This window comes from Crotalus tigris, unplaced genomic scaffold (assembly GCF_016545835.1).
Source record: "Crotalus tigris isolate CLP2741 ecotype Arizona unplaced genomic scaffold, ASM1654583v1 scf7180000020955.813331, whole genome shotgun sequence".
In the NCBI taxonomy this organism is placed as follows: domain Eukaryota; kingdom Metazoa; phylum Chordata; class Lepidosauria; order Squamata; family Viperidae; genus Crotalus; species Crotalus tigris.
The window spans coordinates 99,970-115,333 of NW_024098276.1; the positions used below are offsets into that span (position 1 = coordinate 99,970).

Below are 15,364 nucleotides of genomic sequence, written 5' to 3' on the forward strand. Positions count from 1 at the left end.
TCTGCTTCCTCTGCCAAGACGTACCATTCCTCAAGTCGATGTGGGTCTCCTCGGGGCAGGCAAGCATCATATAGATCATAGTTTAGTCCGTCTTTGAAACGGCCAAGGAGGATGTCTTCTGGCCAATTCAGTTTGCTGGCAATGGCTCGGAATTCTTGTGTATACTCAGCCACTGGGCGTTTGCCCTGCCTCATCGTTGTTATTCTTTCACGGGCTTTGCGATCAGCCAGGGGGTCTTCAAATCGTCTTCTCAACGAGGACATGAAACGGTTGAAGTTACTGAGTTCTGGGGCATTGGAGTCATGCAGGTTCACCACCCAATCTGCAGCTGGTCCATCCAGGGCAGATTGCACGATCCGGATGCGGGCTTTGTCGCTGGGGATGTCCTGCCCATATTCCTCCATGTAGCTGAGGACTTGGGTTAGGAAAAACCCCAAGCGTGTTGGCTCCCCTTTGAATTTCACCTCCAACGGTGGACGTCTTGGAATGGATCGGTGCCTCCATTGTGGGTGGTAGTGTCTTCCGTCCAGATTTCCATCTGTGGTCCGGTAGGGGGTGGGAGCTCCTGGATCAGTAAATGTCCCTGGGGTTGCAGGTTCCACGTCCCCCTCGGTGTCTCTCCCTTTGTGGCTCCAGGAACTGGGGCGGGCGTAGGGCTCAGGAATCTCCTCTCCTAGGGAGCTGAGAGTTCTCTTCATCAGGTCAATAGCTCTCTCTAGGATCCAGTCTGAGTACGGCATACAGCTTCCTCCCTCTTCACTTGCGTGCAGGGATTTCTCCATCTCCTGCTTCCATTCTGGTTGCTTGGTCCCCCGTCTCAGGGTCACTTTTCTTGATTCCTTTCCCCACTCGCTTTTCTTTCCAACGCCCATCGACCAGCGAGGCTTGTGGTCCTGTGTCTCCACCACTTCTTCTTCTGAGAAATCTGGCCTCTCGGATCCCAACATCTGGCAAGGTTCCAACTGGGTCAGCGGCTCTCTTTCCAGGGAGTTTTCTCCCTCTCTTGCTTCGTTGTCTGACATGGTAAATTTTTGCAAAATCCCCCGGCAAGGGTCTACCTTCCAGGTGGATTAATTTTGCAAGTCCTGTCTAATGTAAGGACCCACCCCACTTTGCATCTTAAGAAGACAGAACTCTTGGAATAATTCTTCCAACAGGAATCCTTTATTAAGAGAAAATGGTTGCAGGCATGCTAGACAGGACTTGGGGTTCAAGCTCTCCCATTCAAGGTTTTAAGGGGTTCCCCAGTAGTCCCACCCAATCAACCCCCCTTCCAGTGATAGTTTCAAGTATCACAATTCCATCCCCTTTCTTCTTCCGTCTGGATGGAGACTTCAGATAACTACATGAAAGGCAATTACTCTTCTTTGATATGTTAAAGCTTAGAGGCCACAATAAACACACATTCAGTCCTTTGAAGTGTGCTGAAGGAAGTGAGGGCCATAAAGCCCCTTTGCTCTCCCCCTTTTCTCCCTCTTATGGCAGAATCCAGAGAAGGCAGAATTGGGAGTTTCTATGTTTGATAATTAAAGATGAAATATAATTGGATTCTGACAAATTCTTTCCTTTAAAGGAGTACAATAGCTTTGAGAAGTGACCCCTCCCTAAGAGGGAGGGAGTGGGGAATCCATCTGCAAAATCAAACCTGAAATGCAACTTTCAGCTAGTTCCAATCTGCTGGGAAGACCTGACACCATTTTTTTCATCCCTTCCCTGCTAGGCTGAAAGTAGTTTAACCTCAATTACATAACTTTGCATGTTCATTCTGAGTACAGCAATGAGCTAGAAAACTCTGAACAGCCAATAGTGGAAGTTCTGATCTGGCAAGGCAAGGCACATACAAATAATACAAGACAAAGACACATACAAGAGAAGACACATACAAGACAAATATAGCCACCTTCTCCTGGCCAGAACGAAATTATATATGTGCTATTACTGAAAATAATAGACACAAGTTCTTACAGGCAAAGGTAGCCTAATCCATCCAAACAGTAATGTTATGTATAAATATGCTTGTATTTATTGAGCAGGGGTGGAAATACCCATTGCTTATCTGTTCACAAGGGGCTCGAGATATTTCAGTTGAATAGGACTGCCTAGAACTGGTTCATAAAAATTCTAGTTTAATGGTTCTAAGTTGGATTGTTTAAAATTTATGTTGTTAATGAAACAAATATGTAAATTATAGAAGAATATTAAACAGTGAATTCAGACTGGTCACAATAAGTTGTGTGGTTAAAAAAATCAAGGTGGTGGGCCACAATGCTGCGATCAAACTTTTGCTTTTTTTTGTGATACATAAAAAAGGGATGGGATTTCACCTTGTTTATCACATCCTGTTACTGACTCACAAATCTAGATTTACTATCATGCTAGGCAACATAGTATTCCCTACGGCAGCTGAGCATTAAATAGTTTCTTTAAGGTCATCCAGACTGTTCTATGTAGAAAAGCTAGCATCTCTCACAGATGGATGTCCAGCTTCTGCCAAGAAATAACTGTTCCAACAGAGAACATTTAGCAAGCAGGATTCAAGTTTGCACTTATATTTGGCATATTGAACATAGGGTTAGTTCTGGCTTGGGAATCTCAATGTTCTGTTTACCAAAAAAGTTATTCTCTTTCTGCCTTAATGAAATCTCTGCCAACTGTCTCAGAGAGTGGCAGCATCTGACTGCCCTTGCTTGGTTTGGGCTCCCAAGCAGAGTTGGCCTGGTAATATTTGGATTGGAGACCTCCCGGGACTGCCAGAGTTGTAAATTCAACTGGGAAGTTAAGAAATCATCCTAGAAAAAATGGTAGCAAACCACTTTGTATTGATGCCAAGAAAACTAGATGGATATTTTTGAGAAGCTACCAAAAGTCAAAATAAGTCAAAAGAGACTTTAACTTAAGCTAGGTGATATGGACTTAGCATTGCACTAAGTCATATTTGTTCTAAACCTGGCTCATTGAATAAGTTGGTTCATTTATGCTTAAATCCAAGTAAAGATTATATCTATATCTATCCTATCACTGTCAGTCAAAACTAAACAAGTCAGAGTTGTTTTAGTCCAATATGTGAAATTGATATGTTTGTCCTCCCTCTAATGAATCATTAGCACTTATTTAAAATCAAGGAGCATTTTTGCCAGGAGAACAGGACAGGTAAAATGTTTACCCTTCTATTGGAGATTTAATTTCTAAATATTCACTGTTAGGTTTAAGCACTTTGGTTATAAAATCTTTTAATGCAATAAATCATTTAGACTTAAAATGTAAATTTCATGCATGTCACTTTACTGTATGTGCTACCTAATCCTATTCCTTAGCTGAAGAAGGACCATGGCATCAATACAGAATTACTAAAATTCTGATCTTTAACAGTAACCCTGTTACTGAGGCATGCAGAGATGAATTCAGTTCAGCTTTAAGTAACTTTAACTGAAGTGGGATTCAGTTGTGCTTTTATTCTCCAAGGGCCCTGGGAATATGTTATGTCCTATTCTAACCAATAGAAGTATGCATTTCATCAACAAAAATGAACATTAGTCAATTCTTCTTCAGGGATTATATATGGTACTCTGTTACAAGCAGAACTCACAAGATACTGAAAACACTGCTCTCCAACAACCACACTTGAATTTATCACCTGCCTTCAATTTCTACTTTCATTAACCAGACATTGCTTCAGGTTTGTTTGTCTGGTTGCCAGCAAGTGAAATTGAAAACCAGTGAGTCAAAAATTCCTTGACAATGGCATTTTTAGAGGGACATTTGAAGAGACAATGAGGAGGAATAATTGGACAAGCAGTTGCAAGTACGATAAACTATAAGTTACATCGATCATGTCATTCAAAAGTGATCCATATATGAAATAGGTTTCATACAGTAGTGGGATTCAGCCAGTTCTGGGAGTGGCATCCACACAGAGAACCGGTTGTTCACATATTTAAATCCCACCACTGGTTTCATATCATGTCTGTTCTGAATAAAGAGAGAATTCAGGTGCTTATTTTAGTACTGGCAAACAAACAAACAAAAATAACCTCATAAATAAAAGATAAAGATGCTTGAACAACCTGATCTCATGTGACCACACTCCAGGAAAGGGTTACAGATTAACTACAGCCTGAAAGTTGAAATCACATCATTCCTTACTTATAATATCAACCTCAGCATTTGCAAGCGGAGGCAGGTTAGGTGAAGAAAAGGCACTGAAACTCCCTGCATCCATCTTAGTCACCCGGTTTCCCCTGTACAGTTTATTATCAAAGTACAGGCACACCTACAAGGATGAGAAAAGAAGCATGTCAGTGTGCAAGCCTTGTAATTAAAATATCCAGCAGATTAAAACATACATACACATAAAGTTGACTTTTCTTTCTATACAATGAAAACTACTTTAGAGAGAGTTATAAATATAATTAAAGTTATGTAGGAGGGTTTTATCTCTTGGCAGCTTTGAAAAGTACTGTATCTCGTTTGGATTTTGACAACAAAATACAAATAAACTCCTTGTGAGATTTCCTTCCAAGAACAGGTTTGGCAGCTCTCAAGACTTGTGACAGATCTCTGAAGTTATTTTTAAAGGGGGGTAGAATGGGCTTTTAATAATGTGCAAAATCCCTCCAGAAGTGTTGATATTCTTGACAGAGCAGACAATACTGAGTTACTAGAAAGGCAAGTAGAAAATGAGTTTACCTAGATATCAATCAAGTTTCCGGGTTTCCCTCTGTCCAGATTGTCACAGCCTATTGGTCATTATGCCACTACAGATTAATCCCCATGGAAATTCAGAGTGGGAAACCTTTTACTAAGTAATTCCCAATCACTCGAGACCAAAGTCAATGTTGAGGAATACTAAAAGCTGTATACTAGACACATGTGGAAGGCCATAGATTCATCACAACTGAAATAATCTATGCATTTTCCTATCATATTTAATTCAAATAATTGGTAAGTTTCAAACCTTATGAAGTTGATTTTTGACAGCCATTTATTTTTTGAGGCTGTATATTAAGCAATGTCACACTGAAGTAGAAGGACCTTATAGTAGTAACTTTTGTTTTTTAAAAAACTAATTGCGACAATAGGCAGTACCTATATAACCATTAAAATGATTGGGAAATCCAATATTCTTATGTGTACTGCAGGAAACTACTATTTGTAATATTAGAACTCATCAGCTCTAACATTCAAGCAGAATCTGCTTTCCTGTAATTTATTTAAATGTTTCTTAAAGTGTGGTGCCAAGAGCTGGACAATACCTCTGGGCAACAGAAGTAGGAATCTCACCAATGCAAAACATAGATAAGCTATTATTTCCCATTAGAATTGGCAATGAAGATACTGAAGTGGTGGATAGTTTTTGCCTTTTAGGATCAGGCATCAACAGTGAAAGAATCAGCAGTCAAAACACTCTGCTGAGTGTTGTAGAGTAGCAATGAAGATCTTGGAAAACATATCCTGATGTTGACATATGTTGGTACCTATAAAAAATTTCCATGACATTCTATAAAAGTGAATTAACAAATATTGATGCTTATGAACTTTGGTGTTAGAGATTTCAGAGAGATCATTGATAGCTAAGAAAATGAACAAATGTTCATTTTCAAATCTCACTCAAGGCACAAATGACCAGGCTTAGATTATCATACTCTAAACATATTATGTAAGAGCTAACTTTCAGAAGAAGCTGTATTGATGGGAAAGATGAAAACAAAGAGGATAGCAAATAGTAAGGTGGATAGATTCAATTACAGCACCTTACAGAACTGTTGGAAAACATGAAGGATCAGGTTAGGGACAGAGCATCATGGATAAAATCTATGTATATGATCATTAAGAGTCAAGACCAATTTGATGGCACATAATCAATTACTTCCCATGATTTGAAAAATCCAGCTATACTGAGGCCGCCTAAAAGTGCATTTCTCTTTTTAGCAGTCACATAGAATGGGTGGCGTGGTGGCTCATTGGTTAAAAAGCTGGGTTTGTTGGTTGGAAAGCCATCAGTCCAGGTCTGAGACCTAAGCGCCATGCGATTGGATGAGCTCCCATTCTCACTCTAGCTATTGCCAAGCCGGCAATTTGAAAGCATGTAAAATGCAAATAGATAAATAGGTACCACTTTGGTGGGAAAGTAACAGTGCTCCGTGATGTCATGCTGGCCACATGACTGCAGAAATGTCTTCAGACAGTGCTGGCTCAATGGCCTCGAAACAGAGATGAGCACCATCCCTTGCAGTCAGCAACAACTAGCAGAGTAAAATCTACAGGGAATCCTTTTTTTGTAGAATCATAGGGCTGGAAGGAACCTTGGAGTCCTTATTCCACCTTGGAAACCACCAGCAATGGAGTGCCCACAATTCCAGGAGACAAGCTGCTTCATTAATTTTCACTGTCAGGAAATTTCTCCTTAGTTCCAAGTTGGATCCCTCTGATGAGCTTCCCCCCATTGCTTCTTGTTCTGCTCTCAGGTACTTTGGAGAATAAGTCAACCCCCTCTTCCCTGTGGCGAATAAGTCAACCCCCTCTTCCAATACCCTTCAAGTATTGGAAGACTGCTATTATGATAAGCCTTCTCTTCATCAGGCTAAAGTAAACATATCTAGTTCCCTTAGTCATTCTTCATACAGTTTAGCCTCCGGACCACTTATCTTTGTTGCTCTTCTCTGCACTCTCTTTAGAACCTCAGCCTCTTTTTTGTATCATGGTAAGCAGAACTGGATGCAGCATACCAGGTGTGACCTTACTAGTGCAATATAGAGTGGTACTATCAATTCCTGTGATCTTGATGCTATCCCTGTGATGATGCAGCCTAAGACTACATTGGCCTTTTTGGCAACTACCATGTTTCCCTGAAAATTAGTCCCGGTCCTTTTTTTTTTTGCCTCCAAAAGAGGCACCAGAACTTATTTTCAGGGGGTGTCTTTTCCACAGTCTCACCTTACGGCAGCGGCACTCAGCCAGCCCACTTCTTCTGTGGCAGAAGGAAATGCCTCTGCAGCTGAGAATGGTGCTCCGGATTGACGTGCACGGTATCCCCGGCCTGCATTTTGCTGTCAGAGGCCTTCTGGAAAGGCCGCTGCAGCCAAGAACCTAGCTATGGATTGACAGCAAAATGCAGGCCATGGAGCACCGCAGAAGTGGGCCGGCAAGGCAAGGCAGGTGTCAATTCATGGGAGGCCTGGTTACAATGATAAGCAGGTGTAAGGCATATGGGGCAACTCCACCCCCCGGTCCCGTCCTAGCTTGATTTTTAGGTCTGTGCCTTGCCCCAAAACTAGGGCCTGAATTCCTCTCACTGGTACTACTACTGCCAGGTACTGCCTGTTCCGTACCTGTGTAATTGTTGTTTCTTGTTATATAATAGTATTGAATCAATAGAGGATCAAGTATTTTTAAAATTTATACATTTTTAAAAAATTAAAATATTTCTGAAACTACCTCCCCACCACCCCAGTCATGATCTACAATGCAGCCCTTACAGGGAACAAAGAGTCTAAAAGCAATTAAAAAAAAAAAAAGGAGGAGCAGACCTCAGGAATTACAAACTGTCCAGCAATCAACAACGCCCCCAACAGGTTGGCTCTGCCATCATTCCTCAGTTCATATATTGGTATCTAGAAAAGAGAGAAATAATAGCCAATTGCTGTTAAAAAAGAAATCATGTGCACTCAGCAATAAGAGAGAGCAACTCCAGTCGACACAATACAAAGCGAGTGTAAAGCCATGCATAATTTATGAAGCATTCTCTTAACGTATGATTTATTGGAACATGGTTGTATTTCTTCATCTCAACTATGGCAGATGGTGGAATTTCTCATTTGGAATGTAAAATACTTTCTCCCACACCTCATGACGTTATCCTTGAATTTTACCATACTCTATGTTGGGGTGGGAGAGGGAATAATTCAAAGTGGAAGAGGGATCACTACAATCCTCCCAACATTTAGCCTATTTCTTTGCATTTTTTTTTCAAGTTTTAGCTAATGCAAAAGTCAAATTTCCACCAATGGTTCATGACAATCATGAACAGCCTTGTGGCAAGCAATTAAATAGCAAATAGTCTGTAAAAGTAAGGTATTTTACTGTATCCCCTTTTAATTGTCCTTTCTTCGCAATAACCACCATAAAGAGCTAAGATGATTTGCAGTGGTGATTAAATGGAAGGGATTCATTACTTCTTCCCAAAACATTGTTCCCTGGTAGAAATCATCCCTTTAAAACTGTTGCAAGCTCCAGCAATAATAATGCCAAGGGTAAGGAGGAACAATTTGAATCAGGAAAAGGGAGAAGATTAAAAAATAAAACAACAAACCTTCAGCAGTACCAATATCTCAATCAAACTAGCTGTATTTCAGGATATTTCCAATTTAAAAAAGAACACCATACATGATCATGAATTGTCCACATCATTTCTCATTCACTTTATTCCATGTGCAAGTAGGAGTAGAAAAATTGTAATGAATAAGAATTTTAAAAAAAATGTCTTCTATAGTCAAAACTTATTTTTCAATACAAATATATCGTTTAACTGAAAATTTCTTACCTGAGATCCTGTCAAGATTACGGTTTTACCCAGGTTCTCACACATGAAGGACAATGCTGAAGATGTATAAGCCATTGTATCTGTGCCATGGAGAATCACAAATCCATCATACTTCTCATAGTTTGCCTGCAAATTCAAAACAAATTGTGGTAAGAGAAACAAAGGGACAAAATAATCAGTATTTAAATAATACAAACCTTTTGAGAATTGTTGGATATAAAATGGTGATGGACAGAGATCATGCTTGTTGCATTTATATCAGACATGTCAAACTCGCGACGTTACGTGACATCGTGCAACGTATCGGGACAGTTTTGCCATTGCCTTCAATGGTGTGGGGGTGGCTTCCAGATGACGCGTCCGGCCCACGGGCCGGCAGTTTGACACCCCTGATTTATATCAATAAAATCAACACCAACCAAGCACAAAAGTTAGTAATTTAGAATTAAATAGCAAAGGGCAAGGTAATTTAAAACCAATCTAATTTAGTTTGCTTTCAGTACCACAACAAAATAAAACTGAGCTCTCATTTATAGTAGAGAGGTTCTTTCAGTGCAGATATTAGAATTTGTTTGTCTGATCTCTAAAAAGCGGGTAGAGAGGGAAAAAAATGTCTCTCCAAATGTACATTTAAAAAGTTATCATGACGAATCATTCCAACATGGCATCCACTAGATGAGTTGGATGTGTTGCCTGGGACTAAAGGAGCCCACATCAGTTAGAGAACATTCAAGATGGAGGAATGACTGAATGTTGGAGAATCATGATCTGATCTCTATCAGCCAAGTCTGCCTGTTCCGGCAGAATAGATAAAGATTTTTTTCCCCCATCCTCACACAAATGGATGCTAAAACATAAACTGAAAAATTAAAAACAAAGGAAGGACTTGAAAAATCCCAGCAGAGGACAGCCCTTATATCTGACTAATACAAGAAAATATGATCAATAATCCCTTATTTATTTGAGTATGCCTATCTAGCTTCTAAGAAAAAACCTAATTAATTCTTAAAGAATACAGACAACATAAAATCTAGTGAGAGTTTTTTTTTTTTTCAGTCACTAATTATGACAACATTCAAAGACTTGTTCTTTGGTGTATAAATATTAATGATATGTCCTTAACCAGAGGAAGACTGCTAATTAAGAAAAGCTTAGCAGAAGCTTTAAAACAGGAATGTTAACATATGTAAATGAATCATATGGTCTGATTCCTTGTTCTTACTTTTACTTTGGGGATTATACCATTTATGGGAGCAGACTAAGCAAACTGGAGCTATTGTAATAGTGGATACAGAAAAAATGCCATCCTTACCAGATGCCAAATGCTAATAGAAGACTGCCCTCGTCTGTTCATAAGACAGTACATAAAATACACAGACACACACATATCCACAGAGATTTCTTTAAATAAAATTAGAAATTTACATTGTCAAAGAATGAATAGACACTTGGATATACCTTATCTCCCAGATGGCTAATGGTAAATTCTAAGCTATCATTTGCCAATCTTAAAATAATACAATTAGTGGTACGCAGAATCAGATCATTGATTTTTTTTGGTCCAGGACTAATTGTCTGATAGGCTATAGGTTTCTAAGATTTCAAGCAAGCCCTTCTCATCACCTGACTTCTTTTAAATTAGAGATGCCATGTCCATTGCCATTGTACTACGACATCTGACCTCCCATAATGTGGAAGACAACATTGTTTATATCTAATTATTTTTTTCTGAGTAGAATTGGCAACAATCTTTGTTTTCATGCCTGAAATAATTAAAGTTTTCAATAAAGAGAGAGCAAAGAGAGCAAAGGAAAGTAGATGAAAAGTAGAACAAATTGCAGGAGGCTTTCAAATTAGAAGGATTTCTGGCTTACAATGGCAAGTATATTTGCAAATATTAATTTGCTATTTTTTTATCTGTCCCACAACCAAAGTTCTCTGGGCAGATTACAAAATCATGCAGTCAAAAGTCAGAAACATTAATATAGCAAAAGTTAGATAAAAAGTGACAACCAGTATAATTATTATTTCTTAAAAAAGAACTATCTGCAATAGCCAGCCTGGCATTAATTGCTTAATTTTCTCAGTGTTCCTCTATTGTAAAATGTAAGTATTAAACAGTATCCTTCAAGTGGGCCTTTGTACAGGTCTATGGACTAATTCATTTAATTCAGTAATTGGAATCACACATCCTAATTAGCCATTAGTTTACTTATATTTGGCTTCCTGAATAAGCCACCACTGGTTGCGTTCATACACTACACAGCCTAAATGAGACAACCCACATGATGGCTTAGCAGGATGTGTGAACTCAGCAGTCTGTATACGTTATAATGTAATAATTTGTGACATTCTGTTGAGCTAATCTCTTGGGTATGATTTTACCTCCAGGAGTAACTATTATGCATTTAGCTCCCATTGAAGTTTGCTTATACCACTCTGCATTGTGAAAGAATCAAAATTAACAATCCTTTAAGGAACCTGTCCAAAATGTAACTCACTGGTTAAAGCATGATTTTGAATTAGAAGTGAGCAAACTGAAATTGGGAAGGGAGGGAGGGAGGACTTTAACATGTTTAGTTCTGGAGGGTATTGCATTATCCCAAATAGACCTCAGTCACTCAAGCCCTGATCATCTCACACTTGGACTACTGCAATGCACTCTCCATAGGGCTACCCTTGAAGAGTATCTGGAAGTTACTCTTATATAATATATATTATTGTATTATATAATTTTATATAAAAGTATATTATATATTATATAAGAGTAACTTCCAGATACTTTTCAAGGATAGCCCAATGGAAAGTACATTGCAGTAGTCCAAGAGTGAGATGATCTTTGTATAATATATAAAAAAAATGGTTGCTGGAATTGGGTATGTCTAGTTTAATGAAAAAGGGCTAGGAAGAGGGAGTCAAGCTATTCGCCAAAGTACCTGAAGACAGGACAAGAAGCAATGGATGGAAACTAATCAAGGAGAAAATCAACCTAGAACAAAGGAGAAATATCCTAAGAAAACAATTAATTAGTGGAACAACTTGCCTCCAGACGTTGTAAATGCTCTAACACTGTAAGTTTTAAGAAGAGATTGGATAGACATTTGTTTGAAATTGTATAGAGTTTCCTACCTGAGCAGGGGGTTGGACTAGAAGATCTCCAAGGTCCCTTCCAACTCTGTAATTCTGTTTCAGCTGGTGCAGAATGTAGCTGCGCAGGCAGTTCTTGGGACCCCTAGGATGGCCCATATTACTTCACTATATACACAAGCTGCACTGAAAGCTTGTTCACTCCTGGGTCCAATTCAAGATGTTGGTCCTTATCTTTAAAGCCCTTCATGGCATGAGTCCAAGCTATTTGAGAAACCAGTTCACCCCAATGGAATTAGCTTGCCCTACCTGTGCTGACAGGAGGAATATGTGCAGATCCTATCAACCAATGAATTTCAGTTGATGGGGTCCAGATGAAGAGCTTTTCCGCTTCCACCTTCTGGAACAACTTGCCCCCAAGGTCAGATCCATTCCCACCCTTTTGACCTTCTATAATGTCTTGAAGACATGGCTATGGGGCTCCAATGGGGATGTGGCACATTGGAAGTAGCTGATGGGGTAGAGAATACCCAATCTCCTTCCTGTATGCACTTTGCTCCTTCCCTCTCCCTCCTGCTTAATTTTCATTTTAATTGACTTTTTAAATTTAAGATCTTTATTTATTGATGATGATGATGATGATAGTAGTAGTAGTAATAGAGTTGGAAGGGACTTTGGAGGTCATCTAGTCCAACTCCCTGCTCAGGCAGGAAACCCTATACCACTTCAAACAAATGGCTGTCCAGTCTCTTCTTAAAAACTTGCAGTGTTGGAGCATTCACAATTTCTGGGGGCAGGTTGTTCCACTGGTTAATTGTTCTGGCTGTTAGGAAATTTCTCCTTAGTTCTAGGTTGCTTCTCTCCTTGATTAGTTTCCATCTGTTGCTTCTTGTTCTGCCTTCAGGTACTTTGAAGAATAGCTTGACTCTGTCTTCTTTGTGGCAATCCCTGCAACTGTTCTTTATATGCTTTAGTCTTTTTATATGTTTTAGTCGAGAGGGGGGGAGGCAGGGAGGGAAGGAGAGGGAAAGAGAGCTAAGACTATGACAGGCTCAAAGTTACCTAGTGTCTCTCATGCCTAAGACAGGAATAGAATTCACAGTCTCCTGATGTTTAGTCTAGTGTCTTACTCACTAGAACATTTATGATTAGGGTTATATTTATGATTAGGGATATATTTATGTTTAGGGTTAGGATTCTCATACAAATATTTTATTTATACTGTATGTGTATGTATATATTCTATTGTTTTCTATTGTTGTTTTAAACATATATGTCCATATAGGATTGTAAACCACTCAGAGTGAGTGGACGATTGGAGCAGTATGTAAGCCCAAATAATATAAATATATTGAAGCTTACTTTATTTTTTATATATAAAATATCACATGGCATTTACTAATCAAACAACAATTTCAAACATGGAAAACAGAATCCAATTGTTCACAATGGCCGACTTCTCTAGATCTACTGTGGTCTCTTAAAACTGAGGTGGTTTCACGCATCTTCAGCAGGCGTCCAGATGGAGGTAGCTTACTGGACCCACAACTAGACATCTACACAATAATTTGTAAATGCCAGATTGATAGAATGATCCTATGTAGTTGGGAAAAAAGTTATAGTTGAAAGCCCTTTTAGTTGAGAGAGAAAAATCTGAACAAAGGAAAGGAGGACTGACCCACTGAATATGCAATGGCCACACTTTGTCTTTGTAACCTTTAATATTTAATTTCTCTCCAGTGCCCTTTATCACTTTCACTGATGCTAATCATCAAATAAATAAGTGAATGATCATTTATTTAGATTTGTGACATTGTACAACATCTCAAGTGTGGGCAGTTGAGAGAAAGTCATGTAATCAATCTGCCATAGAGAAGGACCATTCTCGCAAAGGGAACATAGTGAGGTCCCAGAGGAGTAGAGAGTCAGGACTTGGGAGACAAAAACCCAGGATCCCACATGTTGGTCTTTTGGGGAATGTCCTCAAATGCAACAGTAAATAAATAGTGAGCTTCCAGATAATTATGAAATCCAGTATTTAAAATTACCTTGTTGATGCTTTTGAAATAAAATGTTGGAGAAGACTCCTAAGAACACCTTGGACAGCCAAGAAAACAAACCAATAGATCATTAAACAAATCAACCCAAAGTTCTCACTTGAGGCACAAATGACCAGGCTGAAATTAACTTTCAGATATCTTATGCAAAGCAGACCTCTCTGGAGAAGACTCTATTGCTTGGAAAAGGTGGAAGGAAAAGGAAGAAGAAGACAACCAGCCAAAAGATGGGTGGTCTCAGCTACTAGACAACGAGTCACTATTGAAGATCCAAAGACCACGTTAAGAACAGACTATTATGGAGGAAATCTATATATGTAGTCACTAAGAATTTATAGCAACTTGATGATACCTAACCAATGCATCAAAACTGCACTACAGCATAACAGATCTTTGATTTCCAGTAACAAATGAAAATGACTTTTTCTAAGCCACTAATATACTAGCTTCTGGAAGTTTGAACATATACCAGAGAACAGAAATGTCAGTGCAGAACTAATAACCATGTAGCTCAATACAACTCTGTTGTACACCTTATACAAGACATGTCAAACTCATGACGTAACATGACATCACGCAACATATCGGAACTTTTTCCTCATTGCCAGCAATGGGGTGGATGCAGTTTCCTTGTGACGCGTCCGGCCCATGGGCCGGCAGTTTGACACCCCTGCCTTATACAATTCAGATAGAACCAAACTGGCTGGGAATTCTGGGAGCAACAATCCTAACAAAGCAGTTACCAATCTTTAGAACTTTTCTCCCAAACTTGCTACTATTAACTGCATTGAACAGAAACTTCAGTGATTAAATACTTCTGTGTCCAGAGAACAAGTTCTTTATCAACAAAGTTATGGAGTATGACACTCATCATTTCACTGAATTCTATTTTTAAAATGTCATTGTGTTTCAATAATGCCAGATTGCTCTGTAAATTGCTTATTCTTCTGCAAATTCTCCCTGGCATACCATCTGTAAATTTTGCAGAGCAAAAAGCAGCAATATACCACCATCTTGTGGTCATATGAATTTTAGCAGAAAGGTTTTAAAAAACTGATGTGTTCCAGGAAATGCAAGGCAGGCACTAATTAAGTGAGTCATAGAATTATAGAATTATAAAACTGGAAGTCACTTAAAGTTACATCAGCTTTCATTCTCCTCATTCCTTTTCCTAGAACAGTGTTTCTTAAGTGTAATCCTGGAGGTCCTCTAAGACCCTTTCAGGGGTCCATGAAATCACCAATTTTTTGCCAGATATTGGAGATATAGGTAGTCCTCAACTTACAACAGTTCATTTAGTGACTGTTCAAAGTTACAATGGCACTGAAAAAGTGATTTATGACCATTTTCCACACATATTACCATTGCAGCATGCCATGGTCACATGATCAAAATTCAGATGCTTGGCAACTGACTCATATTTGTGACGACTGCAGTGTCCCAGGGTCATGTGATTACCTTTTGTGACCTTCTGACAAGTAAACTCAGTGAATACAGATTCACTTAATAACCATGTTACTAACTTAACAAATGCAATGATTCACTTAACAACTGTGACAAAAAAACTGGTAAAAGGGGCAAACTAACTTAACAACTGTTTCACTTAGCAACATAAATTTTGGGCCCAATTGTGGTCGTAACCTGAGGACTGCCTGCACGTAACTCAATGTTATTCTTTATC

The 15,364-nt window shown here is 39.0% G+C and overlaps 1 protein-coding gene across 1 annotated transcript in view; it reads right to left on the minus strand.

The window, feature by feature from the left end:
- ASPG (asparaginase) overlaps positions 1 to 15,364 on the minus strand; it is an 84,789-nt gene that overhangs the window by 64,052 nt on the left and 5,373 nt on the right. Inside the window, exons 4-6 of the mRNA XM_039368909.1 lie at positions 8,540 to 8,665; positions 7,527 to 7,610; positions 4,144 to 4,270 (exon numbers count right to left, since the gene is read on the minus strand). Of these exons, the coding sequence (XP_039224843.1) occupies positions 4,144 to 4,270; positions 7,527 to 7,610; positions 8,540 to 8,665 (337 nt within the window). The remainder of the gene's footprint in view (positions 1 to 4,143; positions 4,271 to 7,526; positions 7,611 to 8,539; positions 8,666 to 15,364) is intronic.